General features: G+C 49.4%; 4 protein-coding genes across 4 annotated transcripts; all 4 read right to left on the minus strand.

Moving 5' to 3' along the window:
* Nucleotides 1-1,063: 1,063 nt before the first annotated feature.
* On the minus strand, nucleotides 1,064-2,371 carry PFICI_09871 (uncharacterized protein; the record flags this gene model as incomplete). Its single annotated transcript, XM_007838452.1, has 2 exons — nucleotides 1,064-1,849; nucleotides 1,916-2,371. The coding sequence occupies 2 exons, from the start codon at nucleotides 2,369-2,371 to the stop codon at nucleotides 1,064-1,066; spliced, it is 1,242 nt and encodes a 413-aa protein (XP_007836643.1).
* A 1,806-nt stretch (nucleotides 2,372-4,177) lies between these two features.
* On the minus strand, nucleotides 4,178-5,578 carry PFICI_09872 (uncharacterized protein; the record flags this gene model as incomplete). The annotated part of the gene is made up of 3 exons (XM_007838453.1): nucleotides 4,178-4,209; nucleotides 4,307-5,318; nucleotides 5,501-5,578. 3 exons carry the CDS (start codon nucleotides 5,576-5,578, stop codon nucleotides 4,178-4,180), a joined length of 1,122 nt encoding a protein of 373 aa, XP_007836644.1.
* Nucleotides 5,579-6,284: 706 nt separating this feature from the next.
* Nucleotides 6,285-9,695, minus strand: PFICI_09873 (uncharacterized protein; the record flags this gene model as incomplete). The annotated part of the gene is made up of 6 exons (XM_007838454.1): nucleotides 6,285-6,668; nucleotides 6,720-8,080; nucleotides 8,142-8,353; nucleotides 8,479-8,582; nucleotides 8,641-9,250; nucleotides 9,301-9,695. The coding sequence occupies 6 exons, from the start codon at nucleotides 9,693-9,695 to the stop codon at nucleotides 6,285-6,287; spliced, it is 3,066 nt and encodes a 1,021-aa protein (XP_007836645.1).
* An 841-nt stretch (nucleotides 9,696-10,536) lies between these two features.
* Nucleotides 10,537-13,001, minus strand: PFICI_09874 (uncharacterized protein; the record flags this gene model as incomplete). The annotated part of the gene is made up of 4 exons (XM_007838455.1): nucleotides 10,537-10,736; nucleotides 10,789-12,160; nucleotides 12,229-12,333; nucleotides 12,408-13,001. 4 exons carry the CDS (start codon nucleotides 12,999-13,001, stop codon nucleotides 10,537-10,539), a joined length of 2,271 nt encoding a protein of 756 aa, XP_007836646.1.
* Between the last annotated feature and the right edge of the window lie 4,271 nt (nucleotides 13,002-17,272).

The following is a 17,272-nucleotide window of genomic DNA, read 5'->3' on the forward strand; positions in this document are numbered from 1 at the left end:
CGATGCAAGTGCCTCATCTGTGCTCAAAAGCTTGTTTTACCAGAGCGGGGGATAAGCGTTGAACTTTGTTGGAGTAGTTCGTTGGGGGAAATTGGTAAACGCCGTTGTCGATTTGGAGTCAAACGAAGAGGTACTGCATTAACAGACGGCAGTCTAATCCCCTGATCTTTACCAATGGCAGCGCACTGTGAAGGGACCGCTCCAATTGAATTCAACTGACATGTACTTTAGCTGGAAGCTGGCCGATCTCGAACGTACTACAAATGGAATTAAGATTATGAACTAGACGCACTCGAGCATTTCAGCTTCTGTAGCTAGGAGTGAACAAGCCATTATCGCGCCCGCCACAGTGGCTGCCTCAAGACGGATCAGGACAAATCAACCGTCGAGAATGTCTTGGTTACGATATGATGTGTACTGCATATTGACCATCATCCACATTCAACACACACCACTATGAACTATGGCAATCTCACCGGCCAGGAAAAGATAGAAGCGTTAGACGGGTGCTTCACATTACACTGCAGCTGAATAAGACAAGTAATGATATGCCACAAGTGACTGATATATATATATATATGGCTATTCGTATACAACCTCATAGACCTCAGGCTGTCGATGATACGTCAAGGGCTTTTACTTTCCTTTTATCTGCACGTTAGTTTTCGACATGAAAGGGTCATCTTGAATACCGTCTCCATCTTCTCCATTACGGTTGTCTTAGGTCACTAGAGATACCAGCACGGATTATTCCTTCGATGGTCATTGGCCGGATCAACAGGATTATCACAAGGTGCATGGCCGTCGAGACTTGTGCATCAAGTGCGGTTCATCGGCATTATCCAGGTGCTATATAAAGGGTATCAGGAAATCATAATGTCTATCCGCTAATGAATGACGTTCACCCGTGTCAGGTATCTGTAGTACACACGATCAAGTCCAGCTCTCGTGTGCACGCCAGGGTCTATGTTTCCCTAGCTCTATCTCTAGTCTCAACTCCCATCATCTCTCCATGAGCCTTCGTTTCGTCGTAATTGTCAGTCTTTCCACAATCCCGTCGTGTCTAGAGTATTGCCAGAATAGCTAGCGCACTCGCAAGTGCAACCAACAACACCGGACTGGCCAGGACCGCAGGAGTACCAGAGATCGATTCGATGTAGCTAATGTTCATAGCGATCTGCGTCATCTCCTCGGTCACGACTCCTCCGGCTGCTAATGCTGAGATCTGATCACCGTACGTCTCGAGAATGTTTGTGCTGCGTCCCTCTGGGCAAAAGACCACTTCCCAGCCTCCACCACTCGGTATGATAAAGGTCGAGGTCTGGTCGTCATAGGCAAAGCTGTACGCATCTGGGCATACCGCCTTTGCATTTTTTGCGTACAAGTTCCGCTTGCACTTGGTTGGATCATTGTAATCTCCTGTGCAGCAGTCACTTGCCGCATTCGTGGCGGCACAGGCACTCTTGCACGGGTCAAAAGTTGGTCGCTCGATCTGGTCATCCGGGTATGGGTAGATACCATCGCCGGGCTTGTCTGGCGGAAATGCCTGAAGATCCCAGGGGCACCAATTAGTAATACCGGCGTTTGTTTGGGTATCCTCGTAGGGCATGGGATAACTCGAGTTGGTGTAGTAGTACCCAGTTCTATTAGGTGACATGAGATACCCCGGGGTCGCTATGCAAGCAGCGTTGACAAAGTTTGGAGGTATATCGCTGGTATTACTGGCTGGTTGGTAGACGACACCAAGTGGTAAGTTGTAGCCGTCAACCAGAGAAATGTCGTAAAAGGTTTGGAGGCCTGTCTGGCCACCAGCAAGATTGAACTCTGCGAGCGTGGCTGGAGCGGCTCCCTGTTGCAGTAGTCATCAGTAACCATGACAGTAACGATCAATCCGAGCACGTTGGCAAAAACTTACACTATAGTCGCATTCCAGCAGCCCAAAGCAGTCGCCCGTCAGACAAGTTGCAGTTTCATTACTAACTGTGCAATTTGTCCTGCCCCAGACGCGACCATTCCATGTTGGTCCCACGGTCAGGTCTCTTGTTTCGCCAGGCCCCAGCTCAAAACCGCTGGATTCAGGACCATCACCGGCTTGAGTAGCAATGCCAGGCCAGATGGTATCGCCGCAATTGTTGGTGACGATAAGAGGTATAGGGTTCTCACGCTTTGACACGGTGCGCCTGGATACACCATCTATAGGAGCAGCTTCTGGTCGTGGGTGGAGATAGTCGAACTTGAACAATTCGTGGAAGCTGGGATACACGACTGCGCGGGCGACTTGCGCCTCGGATAATAACAGCAGGGCCGCAGCAAAGAGCGGTTTTCTCCCAGAGGAAGCCGCCGTACGGCGCGATCTCGAGTCGCGCGACATTTTGTAAGGCAATGAAGCTAGCGAAACAGTATATAAGCGATTGGCGGGAGATGACAGCCCCGGTTGGCGGAGTGTATAGTTGGCGCACCACGACTAGGTGCTATTTCGAGATTCGAGTGTTTGGAAACCAAAGAATTCCAACGGAGTGATATTGCATGATCCAAGTCAAAAGGAAAGAAAGATGCAAAGGACCCCAATTATGATTTTGTATACCAGCCAAAAAAGACGTCTTATTTGTTGGCAGGGATATTTCCCAGCTCTTCCCCTTGAGCTAAGGCCGGGGCAGACTTGGCGCGAAGACTTGGTTGGCAAGTTGCGCTGGGTCGCGAGCGGTTCGATGAGAACGAGTGTCCGGTAACCTGGTAGGGTAGGCTGTGACGTAGGAACAGGTGCCCAGCGAACAACGAATAGCGGTCCGGTATGTAAACCGAGATGCGCTGGCCTTGGCTGATGGAGGCCAGCCCCTCAATGACCCCGGTTGCAAGTCGAGACGCGATTCGTGAATGGATGGAAGAGAGAGAAACGAATCCAGAAAAAAACCAACTGGCGCATCCAGAGGCTAGACCCTGGCGATGGATACCTTGTTTCGAGCAATGCAGTCAAAAATATCTAGAAGAACGGACGGGGCAACTTTTGGATTAGGGTAAGTAATTGTTTGAAGAAAAAAAAGGTGGTTACAGGATGAAGTTGGCAAAGGGTAAAAGAGGGTTTATTTCATGGCAATGGGAGCTATTGTCAAGGAAGCTCGAAGTTTGGGAAATTGTCGTCTAACTGAGACACCATGATTCTTACCTACTGACCTGATGTACCTAGATCACATTGGATGAACTGGATTTGCCCTTCTTGGGGGCGATGCCTAACAGGTTCAACAGGTAGTAGCAATGGCCCCAGGCCCATCTGATTAGTAGGTTGGTAGGTATGGAGGAATGAGCGATGACGCACAATGGCTTGGGGGTCGTGATTACCTTTACCTTGTTTTACCAGGGTCTCTCAATCACAGAGGCTTGAGAGGGAGAGTTTAACCGCTCAGGGGTCCATCGCAACCCACCCCACTAAAGAAAGCAGCGCTGCGCTAGGAAGGAAAGGAAAAGGTCCTGTCCGTTTCTGGTAGTTCTGGCGATAAGCTCATGCAATCTCAGATGGCTCAAGCCTCTTTTTTGACTTGGGGCAAAATAAGACGACACTTCCACGAATCAGTTGCACCCGGCGTGATTGTAGACGAAAATCATGTCGAACTTGTCCGTATTATCAACATTGCTACCTATGACACCAATGCATCTCTGCCCTCCCTTACAACACCAGAGATCCCCGTCTGTTCTTTTTTTTTTTTTTTTTTTTAAAAAAAAAAATTCAGCACCAATCGCGTTGTCTTAGTTGACAGCATTCGGCGCGTTTTAATCACGAACGCGAAACACCGTTTTCTAACTCAACTGACAATGTCACGATGAGAGCAAGAAGGCAAAACTAATCACAGATTATCCATGTTCCAACCCGTTTTCTCTTGGCCAGCTTCGTCTCAAACTTCGGCGCGGGTGCGGCTCTTCAACTACAACGGAGGTTAGGCACCCTCGTATGTAGTTGTATAACCTATCTGTAAGCTTGTTCACCAATAGTAGCTAAATCGGAATTCCATTATCCAGAAATATTACCACCAAGATGATCGTGACAAAGAGCGCACACAAAACCGCAAAAACCCACAATAGAAACCATTTCTTGTCGTACAATTTCTCTTCATACCCTTTCGTTTCGTTCGTCGTAATTGTGTTGGCGGTTTCAGCAGTACCTGTACGTCTGGTATGCTGAGCATCATGATGCGAGGTTGCTGATTCTCGGGGCCCCTTTCAAGTCCAACGTTAGCAGTGTACAGCAAGGCTCGTCTTTCTATTCTTGGAAAAAGAATAAATCGCACAAACACATATGTACTCATGCGCTTACCGCAGACTATCTCCACGAAAGAAAACAATGGCAAAGCCAGCAGTAGGAGCGGTAGAATCTGACCAAAGCCCCAAGTATCCTCTGGCCCCTCCCGACCATTGATAGCTGCATTGTCCCTTGCCCATCCCACGACATAAGTGGTTTGAAATAGATAGGCGAATATACGCGCCAGATCAAAGTATAATGATGCGAATATCTCACGAAGTGTGAAGGACATGACAAAGAGAAGCCACGTGGGCCATTCAACCAACTTCCACAGCCACCGAAATTTAGAGCGCTGGTCAACGTGGTCTTCAACTCTTCTGTATAGGTATGTCGGCTGACACATGACCGTGTAGACAAAATGTCCGAGCGTCTTTACCAGGTAAAAGTCGTTGATCTCCGGGTACAAACAAGAAACGATGGAATAGGCAGACATCAAGTCAACGACAGTGCCCACCACGACGTAGGGTATGACTCTTGGGGTGAGGCCACTTGGGAGCTGCCTCCATAAACAGTCCATCGAGAGGCCCCAAAGCCCAGGAACCAGAAACTTGTCATTGTAAATGACGAAATTGAAAGCCAGAACGCAACCAAAGACAATTGCTATCCATCCCAGCCGCCATCCTCTGCGAATGTTGGCTTTGAGCACATCGCGAACAATCAGTAAAACGGACTGGTACGTTGCAAAAGACGCGAGAGTGAGGTTCGCAGCTATGTAAAAGTGATATTGTGTGATTTCACAGTGTCTCATGTAGCCCACAGTCAGAATCGCGCCGCCCGCCACGAGTTGCTGATCAGAGAACATGAGGCATACCTCTTGCATCTTGTCCCTGGTGACGCGGACGCGAATGTAAGAAAGGATCTCATCGACTGGAGTTCCACTGAGCTTTTTCAGTACATAGTCGCGTAACTGAAGGTCGATTGCCGCGATACCGGGGTTGTCTTTTTCCATGACTCCGTCAACGAGATTGTACGTGAAAAGTGCAATGGCAAAGGTCAACCAAGCAGATGTGAATATGGCCGCAATGACCTGGATCGAAGCTCATGGTCAGCAAAGACTGAAGAGGCAATGTCGAGCGACAGCCACACTCATGGAAACAAAGATGAGGTCCCATGAGATTTACTTACACCTATCCCGGCCTATCGTAAGCAACGATGGATCAGTATTGTCTTTGAAAGGACTGAAACCTTGATGAATGAGTGGGCACCTACGACGTCTGGATCTGCGGCAAATTGTACGGCGCTGCCCTCGATGTCGCATTCTATGTTGGTACTACAGGTGGTTCCCATTGTACTTCAATGAAATGATAGCTGTCGCGGATAGAACTCGTTGAGGAAATATTAAGGATCGACAGCTCCTATATGACCTCAAAACAAGCCCACGTAACGATTGTTTTTAAAACCCGGAACATTTCGTTAGTTGTGAGGTCCCTTACAACAAACTTTGAAGCGCAAAATCGAAATGTGAAAAAAAAAAAAACATCTTGAAAAAGCAACTGGTTGTTACATGGAGTCTGAACGTGTCCATCGCCCGGCATCTTGTTACATATTACCGATGCGGTGAGAAGTGGCGGATATTACTGCTGCCAAGTTGTGCGGTATTGACTAATCAGGAGACGGTAAGCTGCAAGGACAGCTGATCACATCCTGCCAAGTTGACGAGGCTGAGCCCGATAACAAGGCATGCCCGTTCATGAATGATGCGCCATCTAGCCAGAATTACCAATCTAGGCAGGGATTGGCCTGGAGTAAGATTTCGGCACGCATACTTCTGCTGACCGGTCTATCTGCATGAGATCAATTCGGGTTTACGCGTCTAAGCGACGCATCGATCAGAGATATCATTGTGTTTGAGATTGCCAAATTGGAGTCATAGAAAGTACTTGGCACGATTTGCGTTGGGCAAGGCTATCATAAATGCGTCCAGTGTTAAACAAATACCACGAACGAAGATCAAGAAATCACGTGCGTGAAACCTGCCACTCTATTTCCTTTCCTACTCTATATTGCTATTCCCAACATGCAAATGAAATAGCTTACAGCTTTGCAGAAAATGTTCGATCACCGTCTCTGCAAAAGGTCCATCATCCTTTTCCCGAGAGTGGATGCCACGCTCCCGTAACTTCATCGTAATGAGATCTCTGGATATATTCATGCAATCCAAGATTCCAGTCACCCATGAGAGGCGTCGATTGTACCACCTTTCGAGCTTAGTGGGGTCTTCATTCGCGTTTCTTCTAACTACAACGTGCTTCTCCAATGCCCACAGAAGAGTAACCATCTGTCTGATGGGGCCATCGTCATGATGCTCTTCGGCAATGACCGTTGGGGGTGGCTCAAAGCAGTCTTTCTTGGAGTCGATTGTATACGTCTCCCTTTCCTAAGTTCAAGGTGGTCAGTCAAAGTCATACATCTCGGAAAATCTGCTTACTTTGATCTGTGGTCTACCTTTGTGGACTGTGGCCTTGCGGAGAATTTCCTCCCACTGATGGAAATTATTACGTTTGAGGTAATGATCATGGCTTCGGCGAAGCTGATGTAGCCACGCATCTATTAGCTCCTTGCAGGATTTCATTTCCAGGATCGAGATGTGGGACTCTAGTTGTGCTATGCCTTCGAATTCTTCCCACACAACTGCTTCCTTGTCTTCTGATGAAAGCGTTTGGGATGCCCAATATCCTGTTCCGCCGTCGCAGCACGTATGTGTCAATTCCATTTCGTCGAATTGAGCACATCTAATGAATTGAATTAGCTGAGCGTTCATGACTTTTGCATCTCCATTCTCTTCCAGTAAGCAAAGCCACTCGATAGTGTCCTCAAGACGGCGGAAAGAAAAGAATGCGTTGGGGTGGCAGAAGTATGCGCCTAGGACTTTCGCTGGTGTACATCCCTTCGGAGAGCATGCACAACGACAAAGGTCGTGACTATGGGGCCTCGCTCCTGCTCTGACAAGCTTCTCTATACACCTAGAGCCGATTACGTGCGTATCGTCCATCGAGTACGGACGCGATGGCGGCCAGTTCGTGACTGCATAGTGCATTGGAATTCGTCCGCAGAGATCCTGTGCATTGACGTCGGCACCGTGCTCGATCAATGTATCCATTGTATCAAGAAACCATGGCCTTGCACATTTCATGAGCGGAGTGATACCATCGCTGTTCTTTTGGTCGAGTCCGGTAAACCCGTGCGCGATCAGAGTCTTTGCATTTGACAGACCTAGCCAATAATGCATGATATTGTTTCCATCTGTGTTCTCGTTCCCATCGGGGAATGTGAAGTCCAGTCTGGCGTCTAATTTGAACAAGTCTTCAAAATGAAAATCCTTGGGGATGGAACTCGGCCTGAAACACATGGATAGGGCCATTCTTTTTGCCAATGAGCCTCCGATAAACTTGACATTATCGGGATAGATTCCTTGGATGAAGAATGCAAGATCGCTCGCAAGTTTGTAATGACCTCGGGCCAAGGTATAACCCAGGAAGTCCCAATGTCGTAATTTGTCGATGATTTTCAGGCTTGCTCCCTCTGATATCAACAACTTGGCCATATCGATGTTTCCCATGGCACATGCATACATCAGAGGCGTGGTGCCATTTCTGTCAGTGGCGTCCACGGCGTATCCCGCAGATATTAAAGCGGGAGCACACTCTATATTGAACACAGCGAGGTGCAAAGCCGTCTGGCCGAGGAAATTAATTTCATCATTCCGAACAGCACGAGCGAGGAGCTCCGAGACGGAATGTGCTGATCCGCACAATATCTCCCGCTGTAGTAGTGTTGTACCTCCGAAGTCTACATGGTAGTCAGCACAAGAAGACTGCTGTCATATCATAAATGGTGGAGTAATGCTTACCTGGATCAACGGAGACCATCATTGCTAGGAGTTCGAGGAAAAATGGATCCGGAGTAACTTCTTCAGAAAACCAGTTCGGATCGCAAGGCTCAGGCCACATCTTGGCTGATGGAGCTGGCAAGTTGCACGAGTTAAAGCCAAGGGCGAGGAGCTCCTCGAATAGCCAAAGATGAGGTCCTTCTCCAATCCAACGAGCCATGCGATAGAGAAAGCTTTTCTAGGAGTCAGTTATGGCAAACCATTACGAGGATACAAAACCCGTGGTGCTCAAGATAGCCGAAGTTGTTGTCACCCGAACACTGCAATACCACTTCCCTCCAGGTTTTCAGATACTTACTTGATATCGTCTAGGCCTGTTTCCATTTTAAATTCCGCCATGAATACCTTCAAAACCCTCAAAGCAGAGCCCCAGCTGACATGTGGTGTGTACCACAACAGTTCCTAGACTTGTGTTAGTACTCCTTGAATGAGGGGGGAAACAACAACGAGAATGGCTTACCCCGATATAACCACGCCCTGCAGGATTGACATGTCTTATTATCCGCTTGTCCTCTTGATACATCTCTCGAAACTCCTGTACCACCTCCTCCCAATCGGAAAACCCCTCTCTCAATCTCCAAAGCAGTTCAAAGCCACGCGATGTATACCTCACCACTTCTTCCTTGATTTGAAGTGAAGGTCTGATGGAGTACGTCCCAGCGGCGGAAGTGAGCCTCAAACCAAAGGTGATGGCTCGATGCCAACCAAGCTGGGTAAGTGCTATGTGAAGCTCTGATACGTACTCACTGGCAGTACAATTGGGGTTGGAGCATCCTTTGAGGATGAATGACAAGGGGGTGTATTCAAAATTCCAGAAACGACTGGTGATCTGCCCCTTGATATGGCAAGTACATGAGCAAGCTCTGCGGGTGCAATCTGTTCGTCGTTGACGGGGTCGCCCCGGCCCGGCGACAAGAGTGTTCGAAACTGCGGTATTTGGCCGTGGCGTCACTTCCTCGGAGTGAGATCGGTCGGGCTGTTCCTGCTCTTCTTCTTTACCGATTCTTTGATGTGTCTCGGGAGTTGGAGGCGAGGTGGGAATGCGCCTATGATGAGGATAACTGAACATCCTACATAGTCATTGTTAGCTTGGTCTCGGCAATGTGGCAACGAGGCTCACGAAAGTATGTCCAGTTTTGCAACAACTGTGAGATCCTGAAGTTTTTTCAAGTCCTTCTTATTGGTGCTAAGCCATCGCATTCGGGAGAGCGTCTTGCGAGGTTTCTTCTCGGCAGCGTCGAGTGTCTCTGTCATCTCCTCGAGGGTTGAAGCAACATTTTGAACAGTCTTTCGGCAGTGACTTATAGCGAGAGAAACATCGTGGTCGTCTAGAGTTGACAGGCCTTCAAGTCTCTTGACAAGGAAAGTCAAGAACTTGAGGTCCTCAAGAAGCGACTCTACTTCCTGAGAAATCGTCTTGGACTCCTTGTAGAGATCACGCAGCCTCGCGGCTCCCTCAGCAATAGAGATAGCTAAGGAGGCCAATCCAGTCACCAGCCCGACGGCTTCCGCCATGGCAGGTCCTCAATTGTCTCTCCTTGGATGGGGCAGAAGTTTTGTCTTTGGATTTCTTGGTAGAGGTCTGAGGAAATTCGAAAGTTTTGAATTGATGGGGGAAGCAGCTTGACCGTCCCTTGGTACAGCCACAATTCGTGTCAGGCTGGCAAGGCTCTAGTCAAGGCAGAGCAAAGAATGCACGCCCGCTTGGCATGTATGCTACCGTATTCACCAGTAATATACCAGAGCACTCCAACCGACATGCATATGAAGGCTGCGCCTCATGTAAAGCACTCGAAATCTGTACGTGAATTCAAATTCTACTGGTTCATAACAGGGTCAATGTTTCTACTTCTCCCATGGTTCGAGGCGTATCTTGAGGCGACCTAGAGAATGGCTGGAATCCATTCGTCCTGTTTGCAAGACGAATGCAAATAACCATATTAGAAATGGCGATCACGGGTGTTCGATAGTGTGACCAGATTTCCTTTTTTTTTTTCTTCTTTTGTCACGCACCACTGCGTCATTGCAAATATACACAAGGATAATGATTATCGTCAAGAAATTTTCATTCAAATTAGAACAATTAGGTCATACATGTCTTCCTTTGACACACATGCCTTTGCTCTCCTGAGTATTATTCATTCCTGTATTTCCTGGGCTCCGTATTTCTCATGACTCCTCTGACAGTGAAAAAAAGGCCCCAAATGCTCTTGCTCATATGCTTGTGAGCTGTATAGTCCAAAACGCAACTCGCCTGTAGCGGTCTCTTTTGGAGGTATCATAGGGTAACTGAAGAAAACAGAAGAAGAATTAAACAAAATCATGGCTGATTCTATAACTTGCTGGGTATCAGGTCTTATCTGAACCGAGCCCTACAGCGACCCATAACCTCTCCTTGGCACACCAGTTCGGCGCTGAACTCGGAACCGTCAAGCGTCAGATAAATGTCAAAGTAGACTCTGTAGAATGTGCCTTGAGGCGTATCCATGCGCTCAAAGTCCTTTTCCAAGTTCTTGCGCGACAGATCCGACGTCAATGTGACAACTTCTTTTATGCCTGCGGAGCGCATTAGTTTGACGATTCATGGATATCAACAGAGTGGACTTACGAGGATCCTTTGTGTATTCCGGGCACACATCGTCATCACAGGCATACAGAATGTCCTCGTACATGAGAGTGGCGCCAGGAGCAACCTGTCTGAAAAAGCTGACCTTGACAGGCTCTCCAATCTTGACTTTCTGGCCCTTCTGCACAAAGATTTGCCTTGTGAACTTGCATCGGTCTTTGCCGTCAAGCGAGGGCACTCTGTAGGCTTCTGGGTGGTAGCCCTCCTTGAATGGCTGGAGGGTGGCCATGAGGTAGTGTCGTCGAGCGACACGGTGGGTAATGACACGCTCGGTGATACCAGCAGTCACTGCGCCCTTGACAATGGCAGCTACCGAGTCCATAGGCCGGACGACCTTGGACTGGAACTGAGGTGGCACGTGCAGCTTGATCTGCTGGAACAAGTACTCGGATGCACCAAATCCTCCTACGACCAAAATATTTTGCAAAGCCCTGTTTTGAGCCTGAATGGCGATGATTTGGTTCCGAACAAGTTCCAGGATGCGGTTGACAACGGGCTCGAAGCACTGGAGGATTTCCTCGTTTGTGAATGTCATATAACCCTCCTCGATGCCGGCCTCTGGGAATTCAGCCTCAATACCGACATCGACAGCCCATTTTTGGCCATTGTTGCGGAAGTCAGCCTTGATGCGGTTCTCAAAGTCCATGATACACTTGGCGTAGACGCGGCCGGCTGTCCTCGATCCGTCGGGCAGCTTCATCTTTCTAATCTTGGTCCGGAGGATGTTGCTAAAGTTCCGGTTTAGAGCTGTCGAACCGCAAGAGTCTCCGGAACCAGCGGTACATTCCGCAACAGTAAATGGATTCTCATCTTCGACTTCGTAGGCAATCAAATCAACAGTACCACCACCACAATCAACAATCAGCACAGCATCATGGACCTTGAGGTTGAGCAGGCCCGTCTTGGAACAGAACAGAGCGGCAGCCTCGGGCTCCGACACTAGCGTTAGTCTGTTGTCGTTCTCATCGCGCAGGAAACCAGCCTGGATAGCTGCGGCTCTGGTGGCAGCCTTTCCGGCGTCGTTCCAGATAGCTGGCACGGTCAAATAGTACCGAATGTTTCTCTCTTCTCTGTTGAAGACCTCGCCCAGAGTCTTCTGCAGTGCAGCCCGCATGGCTTGCCTAAGCTTGAAGAGGTAGTCGGCAGCCACGTCAATCTCCGACTTTCCTGGAGGCAGAGGTGGCAAGTTGATGGGGTCAATGTAAGTGTTGCCCGACAACATGAGCTGCAGCTTGAACCACTCAACCTTTTGCACGCCGGGCTTGGGGTACCCAGTCGGGGCCAGCGCATCAGCGATATCTGGTCCCCATCCTACCACCTTTTGATACTGGTCGTAATATAGCACGGTGGGAATCTGGATAGCAGATGTTAGCCTTTCGTGCCTAGCCGTAGGAAGTTTCTGCAGGCAATCTTTTGAATTACCTTTTGCTTGGTATATGAACCTGCTCCAGGCCATTCAGTGATAATATCTTCCTTTGCTTCGTTGTTGGTAGCAAATGCGAATGCGACACCCGAGAATGTGGTTCCCTATTGGCAAAGATTATGATTAGCATGAGAGGTCGCATGAAGAAGCAATGTCTTGGAAAGCGCAGGTTACTCACAAAATCAATGCCCACAATCAATTGCGCCTTGCTTCTGCTGTGTCCCTCGACCTCAGCTGCTGGTCGGCCGAATTGCTGCATGGCGTTGCCTGGGTTCTGAGGAGGGGCAGGTGGGGGGTAGCCAGTAGCACCAGCGTAACCTGGAGGACCGCCCTGAATACCGGGCGGAGGACCACCACCTGGCATTTGCATCTGGGGAGGATATCCGGCGAGAGGAGCACCGGTGTTGATCGGAGGAGGGCCGCCGACCATCTGCGAGGGAGGAGTGCGAGCTGGGCCTTGAGGAGCTTGGGGGCTCATGCGCTGGACGGCGGAGGGAGCAGGACCTTGGGGATAGTTGGCAGTATAGCTCGGCGGGCGAGGTCCGGCTCCAGGATGGTTCATCGTCGGGAGGGACTGTTGCGAAGAAGAAGAAGCGACGGAGGGGGCAGGCCCAGGACGGGCGAACTGCTGCGGTATTTGAGGGGGGCCTTGGCCTGTCGCTTGCGGTGGTGGGGTTGAGGCTGCCTGGGGAATATCTGTCGAGGGGATACTGGCGGTGGACTTCCGTTTACCAAACCCGAAGTTCTTGAACCTTGAATTCACAGAACTCATGTGGGCGGGTGTCCTGGAAAGGGAAGAAGGGAGGAAAAGGAAAAGAAATAAAAGGGAAGGGGGAGAAAAGGAAATGGGAAAAAGGACTTTTGCAGTCCTGGAGAGTGGTGTGGGATTGGGATGGGGATTTGGGGGGGACGAGTACCAGACAGACAGAATCAATGCTACCTTGCCCTACGCCCAAAGGTACAGTAAAATAAAATAAAAAAAAAGTAGGCGGCTGACACCCAAAAAAAAAAAAAAGGCGAGCGACTTGGGTACCAGAGAGGAACGAGGGGTCGCAGAGCGAGTGTATTGCTGCTGGGGTGATCGCTCCCTTGTCAGACACCAGACACACACAAAAGATGTAGGTAGATTTGCCTTTGGGGGGAACCGGCTCGTTCAGGCTGGGTTGGGCGGAACAAACTCTCGATCGGGAGAGGGCAGACACCAGACCAGTTCGGGATGTTGAGCAGCAGCAGCAGCAGCAGCAGCAGTAGATTACTTGGGTACCGGGCGCAGCAGCTGATGCACAGCAAACATGGGACATGCAGTGCATGCAGCAGAGAAGCAGTGCAGTGCAGTTGCAGTTGCAGCGGCAGAGACGAGAGAGTCAAGTGTCTTCGCACGGAATAGTGAGATAGAGGTAGGCAAGGTTAGGTCAGGTAGTATGAGGGGTCCGGCGCAGCGCGGTTGCAACAGCGTATCCGTGGCGGCAAGGAAGGAGATAGATGGAGAGAGCCTTGGTCTCTGTGCTTGGCTTGCGAGGTGGGCAATGAATTTAGACGCGGCGGACGGGGCTGTAAGAAAATAGCATCTGGAGATGGCCTCTCTTGCTCCACCCAAGCCAAGCGGCACCCTTTGATTGCCTGCCCCGTGGCTGAATGAGCTGACGGCGCTAAAAAAGAAAGCGGGTTTGGCAGTGGTATGGTCTTTTTTACTGAGAATGGATTCCGTGCCCTTTGATGAGAGAGCAGACGAACAGACAGAGTTCTTGACTAGGTCCAGTATGAATGGGTAGGACTTGTAAGGCTGAAGGTCCTGCGGAGACGTGGGCGAAAAGTCCTAGGCTAGTGAGCCTATCCCTGGTCGGGTCCGTGGGACCGTGATCGGGAGGGGGGTGGTTTTGGGTCTCAATAAGACGATGTCGGCGGTGAAGCTATCTTTTTTCCTCAAGCGAGGAGGACAATAAGCTATGACTGCAGGCCTTGGTGGTTTGAGACCGGAAAGCCCGATGAATCTGGGGTAAGAAGGTCAATGGGAAGACTCGTCCTTGCATGACGGTGAGCACAAACTTCTCAAAGGCTACACTAGACAAAGACAACGAATTTACCGCCGTTGGTATAGAAACGAGGTGCCCGCCAACAAGTTGTTACTCAGACACTATGGTAAGTGAGCTGAGGAAAAGGCAAAAATTTGTGCCGTCTCGAACGACCCCTACGCTGTGTGTGTGTACAGAGTAAGTCGAGTTAAACAGGTTACGCAGCAGATAATTATTTGGTTTGGACCAGGAATTCTGCAACTCCAGGTAAATGTATCATGTTTTATTTGTGACAAGTTGTAATAATATCAAAAATATGTATGGATATGGCGATCTTTCCCATGAAGCTGGTCATCTTCAGCTGTTGGTATATGAGATACGTGGGTCTTGATCGTACTAGATATTCAATGTCAAGAAAAATGATCGTCATGCAAGTCCAGATCAGAGGCTGACAGTCAGCTTTATGGGGATTTCAATACATTAATTTGCATGCTCAGGAGAACCCTGCATAAATGACATCAATTTTGGAACTTTTTCTTCTTGTTCTTTTTTTCGATTTGGTCTTTTGCCCTTTCTTTTCCTTCTCAATCTCGTAACAAAGATTCAACCATTGACCGTCTTTGTCAAGTCGCACGTTGAGGGACAAGCTTGGAGGCTACCTAGGTAGCTAGGTTAGCTAGGTTAGCTAGGTAATCAAGCGGCCGCTCGCATGGAACCGCCTTGGTGCCAATTATTCAGTTTTGACGCAGCAAGCGAGGCATGGTAGAAACGTGCTTCCTTGCGTCAAAGTCAGCATTGTTGTGACAGATATGTAGCATACAGAGTAGATACAGAAAGAGCATTCATGTCTGCATTACTTTGAAAATCGAAATTGACCGCACACAAAGCTCCAGCGCACATGGCATGCAAGGCGTGGAGTTTCAGCAACTGTTGTTGGATGAAACGGCGACCATACTATCTAGGCCGAAAAGCTAAGATATTTAATGTACCTACTAGGACTTACGGCGTGGGATCAAGCATAATTCTGCACCTACTAACCTACTAATCTAATACCTAGGGTCCTTCCTACACTTGGAACTGACAATTTCGTTGTCACGACGAGAGAGAGAGAGGGAGAGAGAAGGGAAAGAAAAAATGGCGGGTCTTTGTTGTGCAAGTGGCCAACCAATATCCGTCCCCTCGAAGGATTCAGACCCGACGCCACTCCAACGGATCCCGAATCCCTCATGGGTAGTTCCTAGCCTGCGCCAGCTTCTACTACGATAGCTGCTCTTTCAGACTGTGCCACCATCAATGGCAGTTGATCGGCGATTGAAGCACTGGTTTCGTCATTCAATGGAGTGATTCAGTCCCAGGTGTGACGTTGGGATCAGGTTGCGCCCATCATGTCAACTACAATCAACTCCCGTCCGGAATAATTGATGCCTTCGCCTTCGCATTCGCATCAAAAGCTCATGCCTCTTATTTTCCCTTCCCACCTCTTTGACTACGTCCCTGAGCTCCTCCCCGACACGGGCCGTTGTTGGCGGGGCCAGTGGCACCTCGCTACAATTTTACCTTCAATCCCATGAAAAACGGCGGCGCGCACACCTAAAAGGACCACTCTAATCACAGAGTTGCAAATCTTATTATGGAGTAATACTCGTCTAGACCTTGAACCCCGTTTTTCGAGGATGCATGATAAAGGACCTCGCGTATTAATCCAATCAGTCAAGTACATTAAAGAGCGTTCGTTGCGAGTAAGGAGGCAGTTTCGGGTCGCGACAGCATGATTAGCAGGGTCCTCGGGGTCTTTTTGTATTGCTGCCCAAAAAGAATGGCAAAGATCACGCTTACTGCTACTACTATATCCAAAGAGATGCTCTTCCGAGTTTTGGCAAATTGCGTGATATACTCGCACCATGGCCATAACATCATCATCTTTGGGATTCCCCATCCAAATAACGAAGCCGTTCCATTCCTCAACTATTTTTTCCAAGGGTCCTTCTCCATAAGACGGCACGCAGGGTGCCCAACGAAGGAGGGCTGAGCTCTATTTTCCCTCGCTGAGCCTCCCTTCCCCTCCCCTCCATGCCGGCGCTTGGCGCTTCGTTGACCAGCCACAGGCCTGACATTCCCTCCACTATCAGGGAACAACCCTGCTGAGGAGCCGAAATTGGAAACTTGCCGCTGCCAGAGACTATCGAGACGTGAATCCCTCGATCTCCTCAGCCGCACTTGGGGGTGATCGTTTTTTATTCTTTGAGCTTCATTCCAGTTCACCTTACCCAAGTAGTACAGTGGAACTGTAGATCTCACCAGCTGTGCTCAATTGCCGGCAAAGAGACGAAGATGTTGGCCGCCACACGGGGAGACCTCCGTCTTGTCTATCCCTCAGGTAAGAAGTGTCCAGTCGTCGTCCTGTCCGTCCCTGCTGGTTGGTCGGAAAGTGAGCCACTGCACACCTTCAAGGGCCCATGCACTCCAAAAATCCAAGCTTCTCACGTCAGCAATCAATCAAAAATCTGCTGTGTCAATGGGGCAACGAAGCGTGCTGATCTTGCCCTCCTCGTTGAAAGTCTGCATCTTGCGCGAGGTTTCGATTACTATGCGTTATGTATGTGCCTGGTGTGTAATCTGTATAAGCCGACCGGTGGCTGCCGGATAGACTGCCGCCGCCGTCGGAACCCCAGCATTCCGTTTCCACGGAGGGATCCAATCTTTTTTTCTCTTCACCATTCATTCTCACTTGCACACTACGGGCTGTGAAGGATCACAACGGTTACCGGTTTTCGAGCTGTTCCATGGGAATCTAGATCTCCCAATGGTCGGGTGTCGAGGCAAACGTCGTATTTGGGGGCCAGTGGCACTCTCCATTTGCCCCCAAGGGAACCACGTGGGGACTGGCTGTCTTTTTCTTCTTCTTTCTCACAGCAGGTAACTGGGTAGGTATCGCTGCAACCGCAGCGTCGCAACAATACCACCAGGCCCGAATCCTTCGGTGCTCTCAATTGAACAAACATCTGCTACTTGTTGCGCCCGGCGCGGTACG

The sequence above is a fragment of the Pestalotiopsis fici genome (genome assembly GCF_000516985.1).
Source record: "Pestalotiopsis fici W106-1 unplaced genomic scaffold PFICI_Scf_7, whole genome shotgun sequence".
Lineage (NCBI taxonomy): Eukaryota > Fungi > Ascomycota > Sordariomycetes > Amphisphaeriales > Sporocadaceae > Pestalotiopsis > Pestalotiopsis fici.